The 27,594-nt window shown below is 52.8% G+C and overlaps 1 protein-coding gene across 2 annotated transcripts; it reads right to left on the bottom strand.

The window, feature by feature from the left end:
* Positions 1-16,159: 16,159 nt before the first annotated feature.
* PHF23 (PHD finger protein 23) lies at positions 16,160-27,217 on the bottom strand. Of its 2 annotated transcripts, none has more exons than XM_073564054.1 (5): positions 26,859-27,217; positions 23,363-23,394; positions 18,152-18,250; positions 16,565-16,982; positions 16,160-16,485 (listed from the first exon to the last, which is right to left on the bottom strand). In XM_073564054.1, exons 1-5 carry the CDS (start codon positions 26,893-26,895, stop codon positions 16,295-16,297), a joined length of 777 nt encoding a protein of 258 aa, XP_073420155.1. In that variant the 5' UTR covers positions 26,896-27,217; the 3' UTR covers positions 16,160-16,294. The 2 variants fall into 2 exon arrangements, with proteins under 2 accessions (XP_073420155.1, XP_073420156.1); XM_073564055.1 differs by having other exon boundaries at positions 18,152-18,247.
* Between the last annotated feature and the right edge of the window lie 377 nt (positions 27,218-27,594).

Below are 27,594 nucleotides of genomic sequence, written 5' to 3'. Positions count from 1 at the left end.
GCGATGCCCACATAATGTAAGTGCCCTGCCCCCGATATAACATCCCCCAGTATCTGTACTGCCCCCGATATAACATCCCCCAGTATCTGTACTGCCCCCGATATAATATCCCCCAGTATCTGTACTGCCCCCGATATAACATCCCCCAGTATCTGTACTGCCCCCGATATAATATCCCCCCAGTATCTGTACTGCCCCCGATATAACATCCCCCAGTATCTGTACTGCCCCCGATATAATATCCCCCAGTATCTGTACTGCCCCCGATATAACATCCCCCAGTATCTGTACTGCCCCCGATATAACATCCCCTAGTAATCTGTACTGCCCCCGATATAATATCCCCCAGTATCTGTACTGCCCCCGATATAATATCCCCCAGTATCTGTACTGCCCCCGATATAACATCCCCCAGTATCTGTACTGCCCCCGATATAACATCCCCCAGTATCTGTACTGCCCCCCGATATAACATCCCCCTAGTATCTGTACTGCCCCCGATATAATATCCCCCAGTATCTGTACTGCCCCCCGATATAATATCCCCAGTATCTGTACTGCCCCGATATAACATCCCCCAGTATCTGTACTGCCCCCGATATAACATCCCCCTAGTATCTGTACTGCCCCCGATATAATATCCCCCAGTATCTGTACTGCCCCCGATATAATATCCCCCAGTATCTGTACTGCCCCCCGATATAACATCCCCAGTATCTGTACTGCCCCCGATATAACATCCCCCAGTATCTGTACTGCCCCCGATATAACATCCCCTAGTATCTGTACTGCCCCCGATATAATATCCCCCAGTATCTGTACTGCCCCCGATATAATATCCCCCAGTATCTGTACTGCCCCCGATATAATATCCCCAGTATCTGTACTGCCCCCGATATAACATCCCCCAGTATCTGTACTGCCCCGATATAATATCCCCCAGTATCTGTACTGCCCCCGATATAACATCCCCCAGTATCTGTACTGCCCCCGATATAACATCCCCCAGTATCTGTACTGCCCCCGATATAACATCCCCCAGTATCTGTACTGCCCCCGATATAACATCCCCCAGTATCTGTACTGCCCCGATATAACATCCCCCAGTATCTGTACTGCCCCCGATATAACATCCCCCAGTATCTGTACTGCCCCAATATCCCCCAGTATCTGTACTGCCCCAATATCCCCCAGTATCTGTACTGCCCCCGATATAACATCCCCCAGTATCTGTACTGCCCCCGATATAACATCCCCCAGTATCTGTACTGCCCCCGATATAACATCCCCCAGTATCTGTACTGCCCCCGATATAACATCCCCAGTATCTGTACTGCCCCCGATATAACATCCCCCAGTATCTGTACTGCCCCGATATAACATCCCCCAGTATCTGTACTGCCCCCGATATAATATCCCCAGTATCTGTACTGCCCCCGATATAACATCCCCCAGTATCTGTACTGCCCCCGATATAATATCCCCCAGTATCTGTACTGCCCCCGATATAATATCCCCCAGTATCTGTACTGCCCCCGATATAACATCCCCCAGTATCTGTACTGCCCCCGATATAACATCCCCCAGTATCTGTACTGCCCCCGATATAACATCCCCCAGTATCTGTACTGCCCCCGATATAACATCCCCCAGTATCTGTACTGCCCCGATATAACATCCCCTAGTATCTGTACTGCCCCGATATAATATCCCCCAGTATCTGTACTGCCCCCGATATAAAATCCCCCAGTATCTGTACTGCCCCGATATAACATCCCCCAGTATCTGTACTGCCCCAATATCCCCCAGTATCTGTACTGCCCCGATATATCCCCCAGTATCTGTACTGCCCCGATATAATCCCCAGTATCTGTACTGCCCCGATATAACATCCCCCAGTATCTGTACTGCCCCCGATATAACATCCCCCAGTATCTGTACTGCCCCCCGATATAACATCCCCCAGTATCTGTACTGCCCCCGATATACTATCCCCAGTATCTGTACTGCCCCCGATATAACATCCCCCAGTATCTGTACTGCCCCGATATAACATCCCCCAGTATCTGTACTGCCCCCGATATAACATCCCCCAGTATCTGTACTGCCCCCCGATATAACATCCCCCAGTATCTGTACTGCCCCGATATAACATCCCCCAGTATCTGTACTGCCCCCGATATAACATCCCCAGTATCTGTACTGCCCCCGATATAACATCCCCCAGTATCTGTACTGCCCCCGATATAACATCCCCCAGTATCTGTACTGTCCCCCGATATAACATCCCCCAGTATCTGTACTGCCCCCGATATAACATCCCCCAGTATCTGTACTGCCCCCGATATAACATCCCCCAGTATCTGTAACTGCCCCCGATATAACATCCCCCAGTATCTGTACTGCCCCCGATATAACATCCCCAGTATCTGTACTGCCCCCGATATAACATCCCCCAGTATCTGTACTGTCCCCGATATAACATCCCCCAGTATCTGTACTGCCCCCGATATAACATCCCCCAGTATCTGTACTGTCCCCGATATAACATCCCCCCAGTATCTGTACTGCCCCCGATATAACATCCCCCAGTATCTGTACTGCCCCCGATATAACATCCCCCAGTATCTGTACTGCCCCCGATATAACATCCCCCAGTATCTGTACTGCCCCCGATATAATATCCCCCAGTATCTGTACTGCCCCCGATATAACAATCCCCCAGTATCTGTACTGTCCCCGATATAACATCCCCCAGTATCTGTACTGTCCCCCGATATAACATCCCCCAGTATCTGTACTGCCCCCGATATAACATCCCCCAGTATCTGTACTGCCCCCGATATAACATCCCCCAGTATCTGTACTGCCCCCGATATAACATCCCCCAGTATCTGTACTGCCCCCGATATAACATCCCCCAGTATCTGTACTGCCCCCGATATAACATCCCCCAGTAATCTGTAACTGCCCCCGATATAACATCCCCCCAGTATCTGTACTGCCCCCCGATATAACATCCCCCAGTATCTGTACTGCCCCCGATATAACTATCCCCCAGTATCTGTACTGCCCCCGATATAACATCCCCCAGTATCTGTACTGCCCCCGATATAACATCCCCCAGTATCTGTACTGCCCCCGATATAACATCCCCCAGTATCTGTACTGCCCCCGATATAACATCCCCCAGTATCTGTACTGCCCCCGATATAACATCCCCCAGTATCTGTACTGCCCCCGATATAACATCCCCCAGTATCTGTACTGCCCCCGATATAACATCCCCCAGTATCTGTACTGCCCCCGATATAACATCCCCAGTATCTGTACTGCCCCCGATATAACATCCCCCAGTATCTGTACTGCCCCCGATATAACTATCCCCCAGTATCTGTACTGCCCCCGATATAACATCCCCCAGTATCTGTACTGCCCCCGATATAACATCCCCCAGTATCTGTACTGCCCCCGATATAACATCCCCCAGTATCTGTACTGCCCCCGATATAACAGTCCCCCAGTATCTGTACTGCCCCCCGATATAACATCCCCCAGTATCTGTACTGCCCCCGATATAATATCCCCCAGTATCTGTACTGCCCCCCGATATAAATATCCCCCAGTATCTGTACTGCCCCGATATAACATCCCCAGTATCTGTACTGCCCCGATCTAACATCCCAGTATCTGTACTGCCCCGATAAACATCCCCCAGTATCTGTACTGCCCCCGATATATCCCCCTTCTTACGATATAACATCCCCTAGTATCTGTACTAGCCCCGATATAATATCCCCCCAATATCTGTACTGCCCCCGCTGCCCCCGATATAACATCCCCCAGTATCTGTACTGCCCCAATATCCCCCAGTATCTGTACTGCCCCAATATCCCCCAGTATCTGTACTGCCCCAATATCCCCCAGTATCTGTACTGCCCCCGATATAACATCCCCCAGTATCTGTACTGCCCCCGATATAACATCCCCCAGTATCTGTACTGCCCCCGATATAACATCCCCCAGTATCTGTACTGCCCCCGATATAATATCCCCCAGTATCTGTACTGCCCCCGATATAACATCCCCCAGTATCTGTACTGCCCCCGATATAATATCCCCCAGTATCTGTACTGTCCCCGATATAACATCCCCCAGTATCTGTACTGCCCCCGATATAACATCCCCCAGTATCTGTACTGCCCCCGATATAACATCCCCCAGTATCTGTACTGCCCCCGATATAATATCCCCCAGTATCTGTACTGCCCCCGATATAATATCCCCCAGTATCTGTACTGCCCCCGATATAACATCCCCCAGTATCTGTACTGCCCCCGATATAATATCCCCCAGTATCTGTACTGCCCCCGATATAACATCCCCCAGTATCTGTACTGCCCCCGATATAACATCCCCCAGTATCTGTACTGTCCCTGATATATCCCCCAGTATCTGTACTGCCCCTACATAATATCCCCCCAGTATCTGTACTGTCCCCTATATATCCCCCAATATCTGTACTGTCCCCTATATATCCCCCAATATCTGTACTGCCCCCGATATAATATCCCCCTAGTATCTGTACTGCCCCAATATCCCCCAGTATCTTTATTGTCCTAATATAATATCCCCCCAGTATCTTTACTGCCCCAATATCCCCCAGTATCTGTACTGTCCTAATATAATATCCCCCCAGTATCTGTACTGCCCCTGATATATCCCCCCAGTATCTGTACTGCCCCAATATCCCCCAGTATCTGTGCTGTCCTAATATAATATCCCCCCAGTATCTGTACTGCCCCAATATCCCCCAGTATCTGTACTGTCCTAATATAATATCCCCCAGTATCTGTACTGCCCCAATATCCCCCAGTATCTGTACTGTCCTAATATAATATCCCCCCAGTATCTGTACTGCCCCAATATCCGCCAGTATCTGCACTGTCCTAATATAATATCCCCCCAGTATCTGTACTGCCCCAATATCCCCCAGTATCTGTACTGTCCCTGATATATCCCCCCAGTATCTGTACTGTCCCCAATATATCCCCCCAGTATCTGTACTGCCCCTACATAATATCCCCCCAGTATCTGTACTGTCCCCTATATATCCCCCAATATCTGTACTGTCCCCTATATATCCCCCAATATCTGTACTGCCCCCGATATAATATCCCCCTAGTATCTGTACTGCCCCAATATCCCCCAGTATCTTTATTGTCCTAATATAATATCCCCCCAGTATCTGTACTGCCCCAATATCCCCCAGTATCTTTATTGTCCTAATATAATATCCCCCCAGTATCTTTACTGCCCCAATATCCTCCAGTATCTGTACTGTCCTAATATAATATCCCCCCAGTATCTGTACTGCCCCCGATATATCCCCCCAGTATCTGTACTGCCCCAATATCCCCCAGTATCTGTACTGTCCTAATATAATATCCCCCCAGTATCTTTACTGCCCCAATTTCCTCCAGTATCTGTACTGTCCTAATATAATATCCCCCCAGTATCTGTACTGCCCCCGATATATCCCCCCAGTATCTGTACTGCCCCAATATCCCCCAGTATCTGTGCTGTCCTAATATAATATCCCCCCAGTATCTGTACTGCCCCAATATCCCCCAGTATCTGCACTGTCCTAATATAATATCCCCCAGTATCTGTACTGCCCCAATATCCCCCAGTATCTGTACTGTCCTAATATATCCCCCCAGTATCTGTACTGCCCCAATATCCCCCAGTATCTGCACTGTCCTAATATAATATCCCCCCAGTATCTGTACTGCCCCAATATCCCCCAGTATCTGCACTGTCCTAATATAATATCCCCCAGTATCTGTACTGCCCCAATATCCCCCAGTATCTGTACTGTCCTAATATAATATCCCCCCAGTATCTGTACTGCCCCAATATCCCCCAGTATCTGTACTGTCCTAATATAATATCCCCCCAGTATCTGTACTGTCCCCAATAGTCATATGTAAAAGTTTGGGCACCCCTATTAATGTTAACCTTTTTTCTTTATAACAATTTTGGTTTTCGCAGCAGCTATTTCAGTTTCATATATCTAATAACTGATGGACTCAGTTATATTTCTGGATTCAAATGAGGTTTATTGTACTAACAGAAAATGTGCAATCTGCATTTAAACAAAATTTGACCGGTGCAAAAGTATGGGCACCTCAACATAAAAGTGACATTAATATTTCGTAGATCCTCCTTTTGCAAAAATAGTAGCCTCTAGTCGCTTCCTGTAGCTATTAATGAGTTCCTGGATCCTGGATGAAGGTATTTGTGACCATTCCTGTTTACAAAACAATTCCAGTTCAGTTAAGTTTGATGGTCGCCGAGCATGGACAGCCCGCTTCACATCATCCCACAGATGTTCAATGATATTCAGGTCTGGGGACTGGGATGGCCATTCCAGAACATTGTAATTGTTCCTCTGCATGAATGCCTGAGTAGATTTGGAGCGGTGTTTTGGATCATTGTCTTGCTGAAATATCCATCCCCTGCGTAACTTCAACTTCGTCACTGATTCTTGCACATTATTGTCAAGAATCTGCTGATACTGAGTTGAATCCATGCGACCCTCAACTTTAACAAGATCCCCGGTGCCGGCATTGGCCACACAGCCCCAAAGCATGATGGAACCTCCACCAAATTTTACTGTGGGTAGCAAGTGTTTTTCTTGGAATGCTGTGTTTTTTAGCCTCCATGCATAACGCCTTTTTGTAAGACCAAACAACTCAATCTTTGTTTCATCAGTCCACAGGACCTTCTTCCACAATGTAACTGGCTTGTCCACATGTGCTTTTGCAGACCTCAGGCGACTCTGTTTGTGGCGTGCTTGCAGAAACGGCTTCTTTCGCATCACTCTCCCATACAGCTTCTCCTTGTGTAAAGTGCGCTGTATTGACCGATGCACAGTGACACCATCTGCAGCAAGATGATGCTGCCGGTCTTTGGAGGTGGTCTGTGGATTGTCCTTGACTGTTCTCACCATTCTTCTTCTCTGCCTTTCTGATAGTTTTCTTGGTCTGCCACTTCTGGGCTTAACAAGAACTGTACCTGTGTTCTTCCATTTCCTTACTATGTTCCTCACAGTGGAAACTGACAGGTTAAATCTCTGAGACAACTTTTTGTATCCTTCCCCTGAAAAGCTATGTTGAATAATCTTTGTTTTCAGATCATTTGAGAGTTGTTTTGAGGAGCCCATGATGCCACTCTTCATAGGAGAATCACATAGGAGAACTACTTGCAAGTGGCCACCTTAAATACCTTTTCTCATGATTTGATACACCTGGCTATGGAGTTCAAAGCTCAATGAGGTCACAAAACCAATTTAGTGCTTCAGGAAGTCAGTAAAAAGTAGTTAGGAGTGTTCAAATCAAGAAAATGATAAGGGTGCCCATACTTTTGCACCGGTCAAATTTTCTGTAAATGCAGATTGCACATTTTCTGTTAGTACAATAAACCTCATTTGAATCCAGAAATATAACTGAGTCCATCAGTTATTAGATATAGGAAACTGAAATAGCTGTTACCAAAACCAAAATTGTTATAAAGAAAAAAGGTTAACATTAATAGGGGTGCCCAAACTTTAACATATGACTGTATAGCCCCTCAGTATCTGTACTGTCCTAATATAATGTCCCCCCAGTATCTGTACTGTTCTAATATATCCCCACAGTATCTGTACTGTCCCCAATATCCCCCAGTATCTGTACTGTCCCCAATATAACATCCCTCAGTATCTGTACTGTCCCCAATATCCCCCAGTATCTGTACTGCCCCCGATATATCCCCCAGTATCTGTACTGCCCCATACCCCGATATAATATCCCCCAGTATCTGTACTGCCCCCGATATAACATCCCCTAGTATCTGTACTGCCCCCGATATATCCCCCAGTATCTGTACTGTCCCCGATATAACATCCCCCAGTATCTGTACTGCCCCCGATATAATATCCCCCAGTATCTGTACTGCCCCGATATAATATCCCCCAGTATCTGTACTGCCCCCGATATAACATCCCCCAGTATCTGTACTGCCCCCGATATAATATCCCCCAGTATCTGTACTGCCCCCGATATAACATCCCCCAGTATCTGTACTGCCCCCGATATAATATCCCCCAGTATCTGTACTGCCCCCGATATAACATCCCCTAGTATCTGTACTGCCCTGATATATCCCCCAGTATCTGTACTGCCCCATACCCCGATATATCCCCCCAGTATCTGTACTGCCCCCGATATAATATCCCCCAGTATCTGTACTGTCCCCAATATCCCCCAGTATCTGTACTGCCCCATACCCCGATATAATATCCCCCCAGTATCTGTACTGTCCCGTACCCCCAATATATCTCCCAGTATCTGTATTGTCCCGTACCCCCGATATAACCCCCCAGTATCTGTACTGTTCCATACCCCCAATATATTACATCTTCTGTACCCCACTATTATATAGCACCTCTTTATTCCGCAATGCACCTCTGCAGTGACTCCAGATCTGATGATTCCTCATCCCTCAGTTCTGCAGCGATAGATCCACCCATCTCTGTAGCAGGTTGCAGCATCCCCTGCTGGTAGTTCGGCGTTTACTACGGACTTTGAGCTGCCCCGGCCCCCTCCCTTGGCCAAACGCTCCTATAGCAGATTGCAGCATTCCCTCAGGATGGATCTACACGGACTCTAGACCCGCCTTTGTTGCAGCACCCTCCGCAGGTTGCTCAGCACTGACTCTAGACCCGCCTTTGTTGCAGCACCCTCCGCAGGTTGCTCAGCACTGACTCTAGACCCGCCTTTGTTGCAGCACCCTCCGCAGGTTGCTCAGCACTGACTCTAGACCCGCCTTTGTTGCAGCACCCTCCGCAGGTTGCTCAGCACTGACTCTAGACCCGCCTTTGTTGCAGCACCCTCCGCAGGTTGCTCAGCACTGACTCTAGACCCGCCTTTGTAGCAGGTTGCAGCACCCTCGGCGGGTGGCTCTGTGCTGATTCAGCACCCACCTCTGCTGTGAGTCCATATCTTATGGTGCCCCCTTGTCTCTGCATTGATTCTCGACTTGCTCCCTGTAGCAGGTTGCAGCATCCTCCGCACGTTGCTTGGCCCTGACTCTATACTCGCCTTTGTAGCAGGTTGTAGCACTCTCCGCAGGTGGCTCAGTGCCGATTCAGCACCCCCCTCTGCTGTGATTCCAAATCTCATGGTGCCCCCTTCTCTCTCGACTTGCTCCCTGTACTAGGTTGCAGCACCCTCCACAGGTTGCTCAGCCCTGACTCTAAACCCGCCTTTGTAACAAAGTCCATAGGTTGCTCGGCCCTGACTCTAGAACCGCCTTTGTAGTAGGTTGCAGCACCCTACACAGGTTGCTCGGCCCTGACTCTAGACCCGCCTTTGTAGTCCATAGGTTGCTCGACCCTGACTCTAGAACCGCCTTTGTAGTAGGTTGCTCGACCCTGACTCTAGAACCGCCTTTGTAGTAGGTTGCTCGGCACGGACTCTAGCCCCGACTTTGTAGTAGATAGCAGCACCCTACACAGGTTGCTCGGCACTGACTCTAGACCCCTTTGTAGTAGGTTGCAGCAACCTCCACCGGTTGCTCGGCACTGAATCTAGACCCGCCTGTTGTGAACTCATTTTCTGCTCCTTCTGTTCTCCCTCTGGTGGTGACAGGAGGTAGTGAGGTTGGTTTAATTGGTAGTGATCTGCCACCTGATGAGGAGGATAACGATTGGATCTCTGGAGTATCAGACTGGATATAAGACAGCAGACGCCCTATCCTGGTGATTCAGTCTGCTTCTCAGGTCTTGGACTTCAGCTCTGTTCCAGTCTTCTCAAGTTGTTTGTTTTTGCTATTGTTCACACTTGCTCTTGTTGGTCAATTCAGTTTTTTGTGGTCAGCCAGCCCCTGCTGGGGTTGTGCAGAATTTCCACTCCTATTTACCTGTATTTGCTTTTTGTCCCTTTCTAGTTTGGTCTCTTTTTGCTCTGTCTCAGAATATTTCAGAGTGCTGATATAGTGGGAAAAGTCTAGTGACTTCAGGGTTAATTTTGCTATCAGAAGTGTTGGGTATTATTTTGTAGGGTTTTTTGGCAGATTGCAGTGTCTTTCCTTTCCAGTCCTTTCTAGTTAGTCGGGCCCCATCGTGTGCTCAGCCTATTTTTCTGCCTTTGTGCTTTCATCTTGTTTCACCGTCAATACATGTGGGGGGCTGTCTTTCCTTGGGGGTCTGCTCTGGGGCAGTTAGTTTTCCTCTTTTCCTGCTTTAGGCTTATGTAGCTCTCCGGTTGTGACGAGGTGTCTAGGATCATCGTAGGCACGCTCCACGGCTGCTGCTAGTTGTGTGGTAAGATCAGGGATCTGCAATCTGCATAGTTACCAACCCCTCTGGATTTCTGAAACTTGACTTGTGTTGTTTTTTCCTCCTCGGTGACCCATTCATAACAGAATCACCAGCCATACCGCAGATTCTAGGGTACTCAAAAGCAGGAGAAAATAGTTTAAAAAAAAAGTGTCAGAATTTTTTTTTTAATGTATTTCTTCCTCTTTTTCTCTGAGGCCGTAGGAGGATTTTTTTTTCCTAATGGAGATTAAGCAACTGTCTGATTGTGTGGAACAACTTGCTGCTGAAGTGCAGGGAATTTCCACCTACCTCATTCAGTCACATGCTGCTGAATCTAAGATCCCTACTCCTGATGTGTTTTCTGGGGATCGGTCTAAATTTCTGAATTTTAAGAATAATTGTAAATTATTTCTTGCCTTGAAGCCTAACTCATCGGGGAGCTCTGCGCAGCAAGTTAAAATTGTCATCTCCTTGCTGTGCGGCGATCCCCAGGATTGGGCTTTTTCTCTGACACCTGAAAATCCTATTCTGACTAATGTGGATGCATTTTTTCAAGCCTTGGGGTTGTTGTATGATGAGCCTAATGCTATTGATCAAGCTGAGAAAACCCTGTTGGCATTAAACCAGGGTCAGAATTCTGCAGAGTTATACTGTCAAAAATTCCAAAAGTGGGCGGTCCTTACTACATGGAAGGATAGTGCATTGGCAGCTCTCTTTCGGAAACGTTTGTCAGAGACCGTAAAAGATGTTATGGTGGGATTTCCTGTTCCCTCTGGTCTGGATGGCTCTATGTCATTAGCCATTCAAGTTGATCGGCGTTTGCGTGAACGTAAAACTACACGGGAGGCGCTGCCACCTTTTGTACAAATGTCTGAACCTATGCAATGTGATGGGGTTTTGCTTAGGGCGCAAAGTCAGGAGTTTAGAAAGCGTAATAAGCTGTGTTTTTTCTGTGGAGACGTCTCTCATACTATTTCTGTCTGCCCTAAATGACAAACGTTTTGCACACACATTTGCTGTGGGCAGTATACAACCTAAGTTCCTTTTGGCAATTACTCTGATCTGCTCCTTATCCACATTTTCCACTAAGGCTTTTGTGGATTCAGGAGCAGCGTTGAATCTGATGGATTTGGTCTTTGCTAAACGTTGTGGTTTTTCCGTGACACCTCTGCGGACGCCTATTCCTTTGAGGGGTATTGATGCTACTCCTTTGGCGGAGAATAAACCTCAGTTTTGGACCCAGGTGATAATGCGGGTCGCCCCAGACCATCAAGAAAATTGTAAATTTTTGGTGCTGCATAATTTGCATGATACTATTGTTCTGGGTTTTCCTTGGTTGCAAACTCATAATCCAGTTTTGGATTGGAAATCTGTGTCTGTGGTGAGTTGGGGTTGTCAGTGTGTTCTTAGGGACACTCCTGTTTTCTCCACTTCTCCTCAGTCTCATGATATTCCTGATTATCTGGCTGATTTTTCTGATGTATTTAGTGAGAGTAAGTCTGCGTCTTTGCCTCCTCATAGGAGTTATGACTGTGCAATTGAGTTGATGCCTGGGTGTAAATTTCCCAAGGGTCGGCTTTTCAACTTATCTGTACCCGAACATGATGCTATGCGATCCTATATTAAGGAGTCATTGGAGAAGGGTCATATTAGACCATCCTCGTCACCTTTAGGTGCTGGGGGGTTTTTTGTGGCCAAGAAAGATGGTTCATTAAGACCGTGTATTGATTATCGTTCCCTTAACAAGATGACGGTTAACTATCAGTACCCGTTACCTCTGATGTCTGATTTATTCTCCAGAGTTAAGAGTGCCTGCTGGTTTACTAAGCTTGACCTCAGGGGGGCGTATAATCTTATTCGCATCAAGCACGGGGAAGAATGGAAGACGGCGTTTAATACTCCGGAGGGACATTTTGAGTACCTGGTGATGCCTTTTGGGCTCACTAATGCCCCTTCTGTCTTCCAGTCCTTTATGAATGATATTTTCCGGGACTTTGTGGATAAGTTTTTAATCATCTATCTGGATGATATTTTGATCTTTTCTAGTGATTGGGATTCTCATGTGGAACACGTCCGGACTGTGTTCCGGATTTTGAGAGAGAATTCCCTGTTTGTTAAGGGATCGAAATGCCTCTTTGGAGTACAGAGGATTTCATTTTTGGGATTTATCTTGCCTCCATCGACTATTGAAATGGACTCGGCCAAGGTACAGGCCATTTATGATTGGGATCAGCCCACTTCTTTGAAGGCCCTACAGAAGTTTTTGGGTTTTGCTAATTTCTATCGTAAATTTATAGGTACTTTTTCTAGTATTGTCAAACCACTGACTGATCTGACCAAGAAGGGAGCTGATGTGCTGAATTGGTCTCCTGAGGCTATCTCAGCATTTCAGGAGCTTAAGCGGAGATTTACTTCAGCTCCAGTTTTACGGCAACCTGATGTCTCACTTCCATTTCAGGTGGAGGTGGACGCTTCTGAGCTTAGCGCAGGAGCTGTGTTGTCCCAAAAAGACCCTGTGACTTCTAAGATGAATCCCTGTGCCTTCTTTTCTCGAAAGTTCTCCCCATCTGAACGCAACTATGACGTGGGGAATCGGGAATTGATGGCCATGAAGTGGGCATTTGAGGAGTGGAGACATTGGTTGGAGGGAGCTAGACACCAATTTGTGGTCCTCACCTATCACAAGAATCTGATTTATCTGGAGTCGGCCAAACGCTTGAATCCTAGACAGGCTAGATGGGCCTTGTTTTTCACGCGTTTTAATTTTATGGTCTCTTTTCTTCCGTGCACTAAGAATGTTCAGGCAGACGCCCTTTCTTGGAGTTTCTTTGCTGATTCTCTTAATGTGACCGAGCCTACTACTATCCTAGGTGAGGGGGTAGTTCTTTCTGCCATTTCACCCGATTTGAGACACGCCCTGGAGGAATTTCAGGATAGGCCTGAGCGTTGCCCTATGGGAAGATTGTATGTTCCTGACCAGTGGAGAAAGAGTGATGTCTGAAGTCCATTGCTCCGCATTGGCTGGTCATCCAGGTATTTTTGGTACCAGAGATTTGGTGAGTCGGTCGTTTTGGTGGCCTGCCTTGTCTCGTGATGTCAGGAATTTTGTACAGTCCTGTGGAACTTGTGCTCGGTCTAAACCCTGTTCTCGTTCTAGTAGGTTGCTGATGCCCCTGTCGGTGCCCAAGAGGCCATGGACCCATATCTCAATGGATTTTATTTCTGATCTTCCTGTCTCAGAGAATGACTGTTATCTGGGTGATTTGTGATAGATTTTCGAAGATGGTCCATCTGGTACCACTCCCAAAGTTGCCATCTTCTGCTGAGTTGGTACCCTTGTTTTTACAACAGGTGGTTCGGTTACATGGGATTCCTGAGAACATTGTGTCCGATAGAGGGGTCCAGTTTGTTTCCAGATTCTGGAAAGCCTTTTGTTCCAATCTGGGAATTCAGTTATCCTTCTCCTCGTTTCATCCCCAGACCAATGGGCAGACAGAGAACAAACCAGACCTTGGAGTCTTAAGATGTTTTATAGCTGCTGATCAAGATGATTGGGTCTTATTTTTGCCCTTGGCCGAATTTGTGCTGAACAATAGAGCTATTTCTGCCACTTTGATGTCACCCTTTTTCTGTAATTTTGGGTTTCATCCTCGATTCTCTTCAGGGCAAGTGGAATCTTCGTCCTGCCCAGGTGTGGACACTGTGGTTGAGAGAATGTAGCAGATATGGGACCAAGTGGTGGATAAGTTGTCACCCTCTCAAGAAAAGGCCCAGCGATTTTCCAACCGGCATAGGACCATTGGTCCCCGGTTTAAAGTGGGTGATATGGTTTGGGTGTCGTCTAAGAATATTCCTATGAAGGTGGCATCTCCAAAATTTAAGCCAAGATTTATTGGACCTTAAGATATTGGAGATTCTTAGTCTTAGTCCTGTTTCTTTTCGATTGGCTCTTCCAGTTACGTTCAAAATCCATAACGCATCTAACAAGTCGTTGAAGAGGTTTGTTGAGCCAGTAGTTCCTGTGGCGGCAACTCCTGACCCTGTATTGGTTAAAGGCAACGTGGAATATGAGGTAGAGAAAATATTGGATTCTCGTTTGGTTAGACGGAGACTCCAGTATTTGGTCAAATGGAAGGGTTATGGCCAGGATAATTCTTGGGTCTCTGCCTCTTGATAGTCATGCCAATAAATTGGTTTGTGCTTTTCACCGGGCCCATCCTGATCGGCCTGGTGGCGTGGATGAGGGTTCGGTGACCCCTCCTCAAGGGGGGGTACTGTTGTGAACTCATTTTCTGCTCCTCCCTCCGTTCTCCCTCTGGTGGTGACAGGAGGTAGTGAGGTTGGTTTAATTGGTAGTGATCTGCCACCTGATGAGGAAGATAATGATTGGATCTCTGGAGTATCAGACTGGATATAAGACAGCAGATGCCCTATCCTGGTGCTGGTGATTCAATCTGCTTCTCAGGTCTTGGACTTCAGCTCTGTTCCAGTCTTCTCAAGTTAAGTTTGTTCTTGCTATTGTTCTCACTTGCTCTTGTTGGTCAATTCAGTTTTTTATGGTCAGACAGCCCCTGCAGGGTTGTGCTGAATTTCCACTCCTATTTATCTGTATTTGCCTTTTGGTCCCTTATTAGATTGGCCTCTTTTTGCTCTGTCTCAGAATATTTCAGAGTGCTGCTATAGTGGGAGAAGTCTATTGACTTCAGGGTTAATTTTACTATCAGAAGTGTTGGACATTAATTTGGTAGGGTTTTGGACAGATTGCAGTGTCTTTCCTTTTCTGTCCTTTTTAGTTAGCCGGGCCCCATCGTTTGCTCAGCCTACTTTTCTGCCTTTGTCTTTTCATCTTGTTTCACCGTCAATACATGTGGGGGGCTGTCTATTCCTTTGGGGTCTGCTCTGGGGCAGTTAGTTTTCCTCTTTTCCTGCTTTAGGCTTATGTAGCTCTCCGGTTGTGACGAGGCGTCTAGGATCATCGTAGGCACGCTCCACGACTGCTGCTAGTTGTGTGGTAAGATCAGGGCTCTGCAGTCTGCATATTTTCCAACCCCTCTGGTTTTCTGAGACTTGGCTTGTGTTGTTTTTTCCTCCTCGGTGACCCATTCATAACACCCGCCTTTGTAGTAGGTTGCAGCACCCTCCACAGGTTGCTCGGCACTGAATCTAGACCCACCTTTGTAGTAGGTTGCAGCACCTTCCGCAGGTTGCTTGGCACTGACTCTAGACCCGCCTTTGTAGCAGGTTGTAGCACTCTCCGCAGGTGGCTCAGCGCCGATTCAGCACCCACCTCTGCTGTGATTCCAAATCTCATGGTGCCCCCTTGTCTCTGGACTTGCTCCCTGTTGCAGCACCCTCCGCAGGTTGCTCGGCCCTGACTCTGGACTTGCTCACTGTAGCAAGTTGCAGCACCCTTCACAGGTTGCTCGGCACTGACTCTAGACCCTCCCCTGTAGCAAGTTGCAGCACTCCCTACTAGTAGCTCGCCACTGACTCTCGCCCTTGCTGTGCTCCCCTCAACTCTGAAGCTGACTGCGCCCCCTTGTCTCTACAGTGTCTACAGACCCGCCCCTGTGGCAGGTTGCAGCACTCTCTGTAGGTGGCTCGGCACTGACTCCGCACCTGCCTCTGCAATTACTCCGGACACCGCAGCGCCCCCTCATCTCTGCAATGAATCCAGACCCCACTCTGGAGCTGGTGGCGACCTCCTTGGCTGTGCAGGGATCCTGGACCTGCCTTTGTAGCAGGTTGCTGCATCCCCAGCAGACGGCTCGGCACTGACTCCGCACCCGCCTCTGCTATACACAAGGACTTTTATTTCTGGGATACAAACAGGATTTCTTACAGGAGACAAAAAAATAAAATAAAGATTCTGTCCACTATTTACAAGGGCGTCAGAGGGTCCCATGACCAGGAGTCCAGGAGGCGGGGTCAGGGCTCCTCCTTGCTGCTGCCTCGGCCCTCCCGGCACTTCTGGCAGTAGTAGATGTCCGGCACATTGCTCTTGCGAATTTTGGCGCAGGACAGATGAACCCACGTGCAGCAGATGTTGCATTCGATCATCGGTCGCCCAGCAAACGGCTTCTCACAGTAACACGTCACCAGATCCCAGGAGTCGTCACCTGCCGGCAGCAAGACAAGCATCAGTGCGAGGACCCCCCACAGCGCCCCCCGCGAGGCCCCGCAACGCCCCCTCCTCACCTGAGTCCACCATGATGTCTTCATCCATCACCTGGGTGTCAGCATCACTGGAGCTGCCGCCTGCGGCGTCCCGGCTGCTCTCTGCACTGGGAGGGGGCTGCGGGGCTGACGAGGCAGCCATGTGTGGCTCCCCCAGATCCTCATCATCAGTGTCCGTGTCACTCATCCTGCCCGCAGCCCCTCCGCGGTACCGCTGCCTCCGCCGCCGCCGAGAACTCCTCTTCACTCGGGAATGCTCTGCTCCCCGCCGCTTACTGCTGCCGCTCTGCCCTTTAGCCTTCATGACAAAAGTTTGGATAGTGCTGAGACCCGAGCCCGCCGATGTCAGTGGGAGGTGTGGGGGGTCTGGGGAATCCCAGCCGTCGCTCTCCTCCGTCCTGTGTGGGGTGGTGGGACGTGGCGGACTCCATGATTTCTCCTAAAGGAGAAAAGAGGACAATAGCATTCATGAGCCACAGCACCGCCTCACCACTGCCTCCCATGGCGCACCATCGCCTCCTGGCCCGCCTGCCTGCCTCCATCTGCTGGCCCATCATAGCCTCCACTCTTTCCTTTCACCCCTTCCCCACCATCGCCTCCACGCCCCTCTATCCCCATCCATCTCCTCTGCCCCACTGTCACCACCAGGACTGCCATATCCCTCACCCCATCACCTGCAGGCCTACCTACCCTCACCCACTTAGCCATCGCCTCCAGGCCCGCCCGCCTGCCTCCCCTGGCGTGCCATCACCTCTCCTGGCCCACCCACCATCGCCTGGCCCCACCTCCAGGCATGCCTGCCTGCCTCCCCTGGCCCGCTATCACCTCCAGGCCTGCCTGCCTTCTTCTGCTGGCCCACCATAGCCTGCAGGCCTTCCTATCACCCCTTCCCCGCCATCGCCTCCAGGCCCCCATCCCCACCTATCTCCCCTGCTCTGCCGTCACCTCCAGGATTGCCATACCCCTCCCCCCATCGTCTGCAGGCCCATCTACCTCCCCCACTCAGCCATTGCCTCCAGGACTACCTACCTGCCCCATCCCAACATTGCCTCCAGGCCTGCCTGCCTACCTCCCCCACCTCGAGGCCTGCCTGCCTACCTACCATTGCCTCCAGTCTTACCAACCCACCCCCATCTCCATCCCAACGTCGTCTCCAGGCCTACCTACCTCCCCCCATCCAGACATCGCCTCTAGGCCTGCCTACCATCTCCTCCAGGCTTACCTACCCACCCCCATCCTAATGTCGTCTCCAGGCATACCTACCAAGCCATCACCCACAGGCATACCTACCTTACTTGCCATCACCTACAAGCTTACCCATCTCCCCGTACACAAAAAGGCTCAAGAACTACCCACTCCCCCTGCCTCCAAGCCTGCCTACATTCCCCAACATCACTTCCAGGCCTACCTTCCCCACAATCACCTCGCGCACCATTATCTTCACTCCCCACATACCTTCCATTACCTCCACAATAACCTACATACCCCGCGCCTCCAACTTATCACCCCCTCCTCCATCACCTCCAACTCCTTCCCCACCTCCTCCACCATCACATACAGCCCCCGGCTCCCCTCACTGCAAACCCCCGGACCTCCCTCAGCCCTCACCTCTTTTGCTGGTGTCGGCCTGTACCCCGCATATGAAAGGACGAAGGTGCAGAAACGGTTGAAATCTTCAACGGTCCGAGAACGCTTCTGAGGAGGCTGCTGGAGAAAGGAGCAGAGTCACAACCCTGTGCACCCCGGGGGGGCCCAACACACCATGCCCACCCAGGGAAGTGGGACCCCCCCCAGCACCCCAGGGGGCCCAACACCGTGCCCACCCAGGGAAGTGTGACCCCCCCCCCAGGACCCCAGGGGGTTCAACACACCGTGCCCACCCAGGGAAGTTTGACCCCAGCACCCCGGGAGGCCCAACACACCATCCTCACCCAGGGAAGTGTGACCCCCCTCCCAGGGGCCCAACACACCATGCCCACCCAGGGAAGTGTGACCCCCCCCCCCAGGACCTCAGGGGGCCCAACACACCATGCCCACCCAGGGAAGTGTGACCCCCAGCACACCACGCCCACCACCCAGGGAAGTGTGACCCCAGCACCCCGGGGGCCCAACACACCGTGCCCACCCAAGGATGTGTGACCCCCAGCACCCCGGGAGGCCCAACACACCGTGCCCACCCAGGGAAGTGTGACCCCCAGCACCCCGGGAGGCCCAACACACCGTGCCCACCAAGGGAAGTGTGACCACCAGCACATCGTGCCCACCCAGGGAAGTGTGACCCCCAGTACCCCGGGAGGCCCAACACACCATGCCCACCCAGGGAAGTGTGACCCCGGGAGGCCCAGCTTACCACCCAGGGAAGTGTGACCGCCAGCACCCAGGGGGCCCAACACACCGTGTCCACCACCCAGGGAAGTGTGACCCCTCCCAGCACCCCGGGAGGCCGAACACACCGTGTCCACCACCCAGGGAAGTGTGACCCCTCCCAGCACCCCGGGAGGCCCAACACACTATGCCCACCCAGGGAAGTGTGACCCCAGCACCCCGGGGGCCCAAGACACCGTGCCCACCCAGGGAAGTGTGACCCCAGGGGACCCAACACACCGTGCCCACTAGGGTGACCGCAAAAAATCGATGTTGGAATTTTGTCCGTCTGGACCCCACAAAACGATTCCCCTTTCCAGATATTGAGAGAGCCAAAATTTGAGCTCGATCAAACGACGTTAACCCGTGCCGCTCGTCGCTCAAAGTTTGAAAAAATCCAAATTGAGGTATTTTAAGATTTAGGTATTTTGCATAGTCTGTTAGACTATAAAGAATGTGACAACAACATTGCAGAAATAGCCCTGACCACATTTTCGAACCATTTGTGGTATTTGAATGCAGAGTTGGTGGGATTATCGTTTTTTGATCCCACCATTACAGACAATGAAAAGTTGTTAATGGCTAATAAATTGCTCAGTAGCACAGATGAACCATCAGAGCACGCTAACCTACATGAGCTGATAATTTTACATAGTTATCTAATCTATTCTAGAGCTTTTGTTAAAGTAGTTTTTGAAACGTCAGAATATAATGCTCGGCCTTTGCTTACAACTTGCAGGACATATTGCTTTTGTTCTTCATCTTTTGTCAGAAGGTCGTTAAAGTCGGTTACTTCCTACCTCTTAATTTTTCTTTCCTATCTTTTGGATTTACAACCCTAGCGTGCTCTGATGGTTCATCTGTGCTACTGAGCAATTTATTAGCCATTAACAACTTTTCATTGTCTGTAATGGTGGGATCAAAAAACGATAATCCCACCAACTCTGCATTCAAATACAACAAATGGTTCGAAAATGTGGTCAGGGCTATTTCTGCAATGTTGTTGTCACATTCTTTATAGTCTAACAGACTATGCAAAATACCTAAATCTTAACCCCTTAATGTCCAATGACAGACACAGTCCGTCATCAGACATCTCCCCTGCTTTGATGAGGGCTCCGGCGCTGAGCCCGCATCAAAGCCGGGACATGTGGCCGCTGTTATGAACAGCTGACATGTGCCCGCAATAGGCGCGAGCGGAATCACCGTCCGCCCGCGCCTATTAACTAGATAAATGCCGCTGTCAAAGCTGACAGCGGGCATTTAAATAGAATTTCCGGCCGCCGGGCCGGAAATGACGTCATCGCCGACCCCCGTCACGTGATCGGGGGTCGGCGTCATGTTGCCTGGACAACCAGTGGTCTCTATGAGACCTCTATGGTTGTTCCAGGCATAAGGCTTTCAGCGCCACCCGTTGGTCGGCGCTGAAAGCACAGCAGTAAATCTGCTACATATGGGCGATCTGCTCATCGCCCATATGTAGCAGAGCCAATCGGGTTGCGCAAGCTTCTAGCCTCCTATGGAGGCTATTGAAGCATGCCAAAAGTAAAAAAAAAAAAAAAAAAATGTTTAAAAATAAAAAAAAAATTAAAAAAACCTAAAAGTTCAAATCACCCCCCTTTCGCCCCAATCAAAATAAAACAGTAAAAAAAAAATCCCACATACACATATTAGGTATCGCCGCGTTCAGAATCACCCGATCAATAAAAAAAAAGCATTAACCCGATCGCTAAATGGCGTAGCGAGAAAAAAATTCAAAACGAAAGAATTACGTTTTTTTGGTCACCAAGACATTGCATTAAAATGCAATAACGGGCGATCAAAAGAACGTATCTGCACAAAAGTGGTGTCATTAAAACCGTCAGTCCGGCACGGAAAAAATAAGCCCTCACCCGACCCCAGATCATGAAAAATGGAGACGCTACGGGTCTCGGAAAGTTGCGCAATTTTTTTTTTTTTAGCAAACTTTGGAATTTTTTTTCACCACTTAGATAAAAGAGGACATAGACATGTTTGGTGTCTATGAACTCGTAATGACCGGGAGAATCATAATGGCCGGGCAGATTTAGCATCTAGTGAACCTAACAAAAAAGCCAAGCAAAAAACAAGTGTGGGATTGCACTTTTTTTGCAATTTCACCGCACTTGGAATTTTTTTCCCGTTTTTGAGTACACGACATGGTAAAACCAATTATGTCATTTAAAAGTACAACTCGTCCCGCAAAAAATAAGCCCTCACACGGCCATATAGACGGAAAAATAAAAAAGTTATGGCTCTGGAAAGAAGGGGAGGGAAAAATGAAAATGTAAAACCAAAAATACCCCTGGTCGTTAAGGGGTTAAAATACCTCAATTTGGATTTTTTTCAAACTTTGAGCGACGAGCGGCACGGGTTAACGTCGTTTGATCGAGCTCAAATTTTGGCTCTCTCAATATCTGGAAAGGGGAATCGTTTTGTGGGGTCCAGACGAACAAGATTCTGACATTTTTTCCCCCCCATATGAGATCCGGTCACCCTAGTGCCCACCCAGGGAAGTGTGACCCCCCCCCCCCAGCACCCCGGGAGGCCCAACACACCGTCCCCACCCAGGGAAGTGTGACCCCCCCCCCCCAGCACCCCGGGAGGCCCAACACACCGTCCCCACCCAGGGAAGTGTGACCCCCCCCCAGCACCCCGGGTGGCCCAACACACCGTCCCCACCCAGGGAAGTGTGACCCCCCCCCCAGCACCCCGGGAGGCCCAACACACCGTCCCCACCCAGGGAAGTGTGACCCCCCCCCCCAGCACCCCGGGAGGCCCAACACACCGTCCCCACCCAGGGAAGTGTGACCCCCCCCCCCAGCACCCCGGGAGGCCCAACACACCGTCCCCACCCAGGGAAGTGTGACCCCCCCCCCCAGCACCCCGGGAGGCCCAACACACCGTCCCCACCCAGGGAAGTGTGACCCCCCCCCAGCACCCCGGGAGGCCCAACACACCGTCCCCACCCAGGGAAGTGTGACCCCCCCCCCAGCACCCCGGGAGGCCCAACACACCGTCCCCACCCAGGGAAGTGTGACCCCACCAGCACCCCGGGAGGCCCAACACACCGTCCCCACCCAGGGAAGTGTGACCCCCCCCCAGCACCCCGGGAGGCCCAACACACCGTCCCCACCAAGGGAAGTGTGGCCCCCAGCACCCCGGGAGGCCCAACACATCGTGCCCACCAAGGGAAGTGTGACCCCCAGCACCCTGGGAGGCCCAGCACATCGTGCCCACCAAGGGAAGTGTGACCCCCAGTACCCCGGGAGGCTCAACACACCGTGCCCACCCAGGGAAGTGTGACCCCCAGCACCCCGGGAGGCCCAACACATCGTGCCCACCAAGGGAAGTGTGACCCCCAGTACCCCGGGAGGCTCAACACACCGTGCCCACCCAGGGAAGTGTGAACCCCGGGAGGCCCAACACACCGTCCCCACCCAGGGAAGTGTGACCCCCCCAGCACCCTGGGAGGCCCAACACACCGTCCCCACCCAGGGAAGTGTGATCCCCCCAGCACCCCGGGAGGCCCAACACACCGTCCCCACCCAGGGAAGTGTGATCCCCCCAGCACCCCGGGAGGCCCAACACACCGTCCCCACCCAGGGAAGTGTGACCCCCCCCCCAGCACCCCGGGAGGCCCAACACACCGTCCCCACCCAGGGAAGTGTGACCCCCCCCCCCCCAGCACCCCGGGAGGCCCAACACACCGTCCCCACCCAGGGAAGTGTGACCCCCCCCCCCCCAGCACCCCGGGAGGCCCAACACACCGTCCCCACCCAGGGAAGTGTGACCCCCCCCCCCCCCAGCACCCCGGGAGGCCCAACACACCGTCCCCACCCAGGGAAGTGTGACCCCCCCCCCCCAGCACCCCGGGAGGCCCAACACACCGTCCCCACCCAGGGAAGTGTGACCCCCCCCCCCCCAGCACCCCGGGAGGCCCAACACACCGTCCCCACCCAGGGAAGTGTGACCCCCCCCCCCCCAGCACCCCGGGAGGCCCAACACACCGTCCCCACCCAGGGAAGTGTGACCCCCCCCCCCCCAGCACCCCGGGAGGCCCAACACACCGTCCCCACCCAGGGAAGTGTGACCCCCCCCCCCCCCCAGCACCCCGGGAGGCCCAACACACCGTCCCCACCCAGGGAAGTGTGACCCCCCCCCCAGCACCCCGGGAGGCCCAACACACCGTCCCCACCCAGGGAAGTGTGACCCCCCCCCCCAGCACCCCGGGAGGCCCAACACACCGTCCCCACCCAGGGAAGTGTGACCCCCCCCCCCAGCACCCCGGGAGGCCCAACACACCGTCCCCACCCAGGGAAGTGTGACCCCCCCCCCCAGCACCCCGGGAGGCCCAACACACCGTCACCACCCAGGGAAGTGTGACCCCCAGCATCCACACAGGACAGCGGAAAGCCAACACCGTAAAGGGTTTACCTGAGCCACAGACTTCCCGCTCATTGCAGATTCTGCCAAAGACAAGAAAAGGACAATCAAAAGGAGACCCAAAATATGGCACAAGCCCCCCACATACAGTGCAGCACATCACCGACCACACACAGCGCCACACCCCCAACAGGCCCGCGCACAGGACCCCCACCAACAGGCCCGCGCACAGGACCCCCACCAACAGGCCCGCGCACAGGACCCCCACCAACAGGCCCGCGCACAGGACCCCCACCAGGCTGCGCACAGGACCCCCACCAACAGGCCCGCGCACAGGACCCCCACCAACAGGCCCGCGCACAGGACCCCCACCAACAGGCCCGCGCACAGGACCCCCAACAGGCTGCGCACAGGACCCACACCAACAGGCCCGTGTACAGGACCCCCAACAGGACACGCACAGGACCTACACCAACAAGCCCGCGCACAGGACCCCCAACAGGACACGCACAGGACCCCCAACAGGCAGCACAGAGTCCCGAACCCCAACAGGCCGTACAGAGGACCGGACCCAATCATGCCGCACAGAGGACCCCAACAGGCTGCTCCTCCAACAGGCCAGGGCAGAAGACCCCAACAGGCCGCTCCTATAACAAACCTCCCCCCAATATACAACCCCTCCACAATCATATAATTACCATATATACACACTGCTCCCTCCTCAGCCTCCACACACACACACAGAGGCCGCTCCTCAGCCTCCACACACACACACAGGCCGCTCCTCAGCCTACACCTACACACACACACACCCACAGAGGCCGCTCCTCAGCCTCCACACACACACACACAGAGGCCGCTCCTCAGCCTCCACACACAGAGGCCGCTCCTCAGCCTCCACACACACACACACGCCGCTCCTCAGCCTCCACACACACACGCCGCTCCTCAGCCTCCACACACACAGAGGCCGCTCCTCAGCCTCTCCACACACACACACACACACACAGGCCGCTCCTCAGCCTCCACACACACACACACACAGAGGCCGCTCCTCAGCCTCCACACACACACAGAGGCCGCTCCTCAGCCTCCACACACACACACAGGCCGCTCCTCAGCCTCCACACACACACAGAGGCCGCTCCTCAGCCTCCACACACACACACACAGAGGCCGCTCCTCAGCCTCCACACACACACACACAGAGGCCGCTCCTCAGCCTCCACACACACACACACAGAGGCCGCTCCTCAGCCTCCACACACACACACACAGAGGCCGCTCCTCAGCCTCCACACACACACACACAGAGGCCGCTCCTCAGCCTCCACACACACACACACACAGAGGCCGCTCCTCAGCCTCCACACACACACACACAGAGGCCGCTCCTCAGCCTCCACACACACACACACACAGAGGCCGCTCCTCAGCCTCCACACACACACACACACAGAGGCCGCTCCTCAGCCTCCACACACACACACAGAGGCCGCTCCTCAGCCTCCACACACACACACAGAGGCCGCTCCTCAGCCTCCACACACACACACAGAGGCCGCTCCTCAGCCTCCACACACACACACAGAGGCCGCTCCTCAGCCTCCACACACACACACAGAGGCCGCTCCTCAGCCTCCACACACACACACAGAGGCCGCTCCTCAGCCTCCACACACACACACAGAGGCCGCTCCTCAGCCTCCACACACACACACAGAGGCCGCTCCTCAGCCTCCACACACACAGAGGCCGCTCCTCAGCCTCCACACACACAGAGGCCGCTCCTCAGCCTCCACACACACAGAGGCCGCTCCTCAGCCTCCACACACACACACACAGAGGCCGCTCCTCAGCCTCCACACACACACACACAGAGGCCGCTCCTCAGCCTCCACACACACACACACACACAGAGGCCGCTCCTCAGCCTCCACACACACACACACAGAGGCCGCTCCTCAGCCTCCACACACACACACACAGAGGCCGCTCCTCAGCCTCCACACACACACACACAGAGGCCGCTCCTCAGCCTCCACACACACACACACAGAGGCCGCTCCTCAGCCTCCACACACACACACACAGAGGCCGCTCCTCAGCCTCCACACACACACACACAGAGGCCGCTCCTCAGCCTCCACACACACACACACACACACACAGAGGCCGCTCCTCAGCCTCCACACACACACACACACACACAGAGGCCGCTCCTCAGCCTCCACACACACACACACAGAGGCCGCTCCTCAGCCTCCACACACACACACACACACACACACACACACACACACACACACACACACACAGAGGCCGCTCCTCAGCCTCCACACACACACAGAGGCCGCTCCTCAGCCTCCACACACAGAGGCCGCTCCTCAGCCTCCACACACAGAGGCCGCTCCTCAGCCTCCACACACAGAGGCCGCTCCTCAGCCTCCACACACAGAGGCCGCTCCTCAGCCTCCACACACACAGGCCGCTCCTCAGCCTCCACACACACAGGCCGCTCCTCAGCCTCCACACACACAGGCCGCTCCTCAGCCTCCACACACACAGGCCGCTCCTCAGCCTCCACACACACAGGCCGCTCCTCAGCCTCCACACACACAGGCCGCTCCTCAGCCTCCACACACACAGGCCGCTCCTCAGCCTCCACACACACAGGCCGCTCCTCAGCCTCCACACACACACACACACACACAGGCCGCTCCTCAGCCTCCACACACACACACAGAGGCCGCTCCTCAGCCTCCACACACACACACACACACACACACAGGCCGCTCCTCAGCCTCCACACACACACACAGAGGCCGCTCCTCAGCCTCCACACACACACACACACACACACACAGAGGCCGCTCCTCAGCCTACACACACACACACACACACACACACACACACAGAGGCCGCTCCTCAGCCTCCACACACAGAGGCCGCTCCTCAGCCTCCACACACACACAGAGGCCGCTCCTCAGCCTCCACACACACACACACACAGAGGCCGCTCCTCAGCCTCCACACACACACACACAGGCCGCTCCTCAGCCTCCACACACACACACACACACACACACACAGAGGCCGCTCCTCAGCCTCCACACACACACAGAGGCCGCTCCTCAGCCTCCACACACACACAGGCCGCTCCTCAGCCTCCACACACACACAGGCCGCTCCTCAGCCTCCACACACACACACACACACAGAGGCCGCTCCTCAGCCTCCACACACACACACACAGGCCGCTCCTCAGCCTCCACACACACACACACACACAGAGGCCGCTCCTCAGCCTCCACACACACACAGAGGCCGCTCCTCAGCCTCCACACACACACAGAGGCCGCTCCTCAGCCTCCACACACACACAGAGGCCGCTCCTCAGCCTCCACACACACAGGCCGCTCCTCAGCCTCCCCACACACAGAGGCCGCTCCTCAGCCTCCACACACAGAGGCCGCTCCTCAGCCTCCACACACAGAGGCCGCTCCTCAGCCTCCACACACACAGGCCGCTCCTCAGCCTCATTTACCTTCATTATTGGCTTCCCCCATCGTAGTCTCCAACATATTGGCCAGTGAGGGCCCCAAAAGGGGCCAAACCTCCGCGGCCGGGCCCCTGAGGCAGAACAACACAGCTCTCCGTCACCACGACCCCCTCCCGCCGCTCCTGGCCGCCCGCTCGCTCCCCGCACTGCTCTCTGGGAACAGTAGTCCGCCAGTCGCGGAGTCACTGCTGGAACTTGTAGTCGGAAAGGGCAATACGGACCGCCTGTACTAAACGTAAGAAACTACAGCAACCGACAAGCACAGCGATTCCAGCTGCAACACTCCCAGCAGACATTGCGCACATACGTCATAGTAACGACATGTGACTTTAGTTGTTAAAATGCGCATGCGTGAAAGAAAAATATAGCATTCTGGGAAATAGTGACAGAGGCGGTAGTGCATCGTAATGACGTCCAGTCACGTGACAGTTGGATCAGCGGCAGCATCGGCCAAGTCACCATGTGACGCATGCGCCGTGCGCTATGGTGTTGGTCGAGGACTAATCATACTGTGCGGAGAGCGTGCGTGTACCGAGAGAGCCTGGACCGAGCGGAGAGCGTGCGTGTACCGAGGGAGCCTGGACCGAGCGGAGAGCGTGCGTGTACCGAGAGCGCCTGGACCGAGCGGAGAGCGTGCGTGTACCGAGGGAGCCTGGACCGAGCGGAGAGCGTGCGTGTACCGAGAGCGCCTGGACCGAGCGGAGAGCGTGCGTGTACCGAG

This window comes from Dendrobates tinctorius, unplaced genomic scaffold, assembly GCF_039654945.1.
Source record: "Dendrobates tinctorius isolate UK_male_01 unplaced genomic scaffold, ASM3965494v1 ptg000424l, whole genome shotgun sequence".
NCBI lineage: Eukaryota > Metazoa > Chordata > Amphibia > Anura > Dendrobatidae > Dendrobates > Dendrobates tinctorius.
The sequence above is the reverse complement of the archived record's forward strand: the minus strand, read 5'-3'. Positions and strand labels throughout refer to the sequence as shown.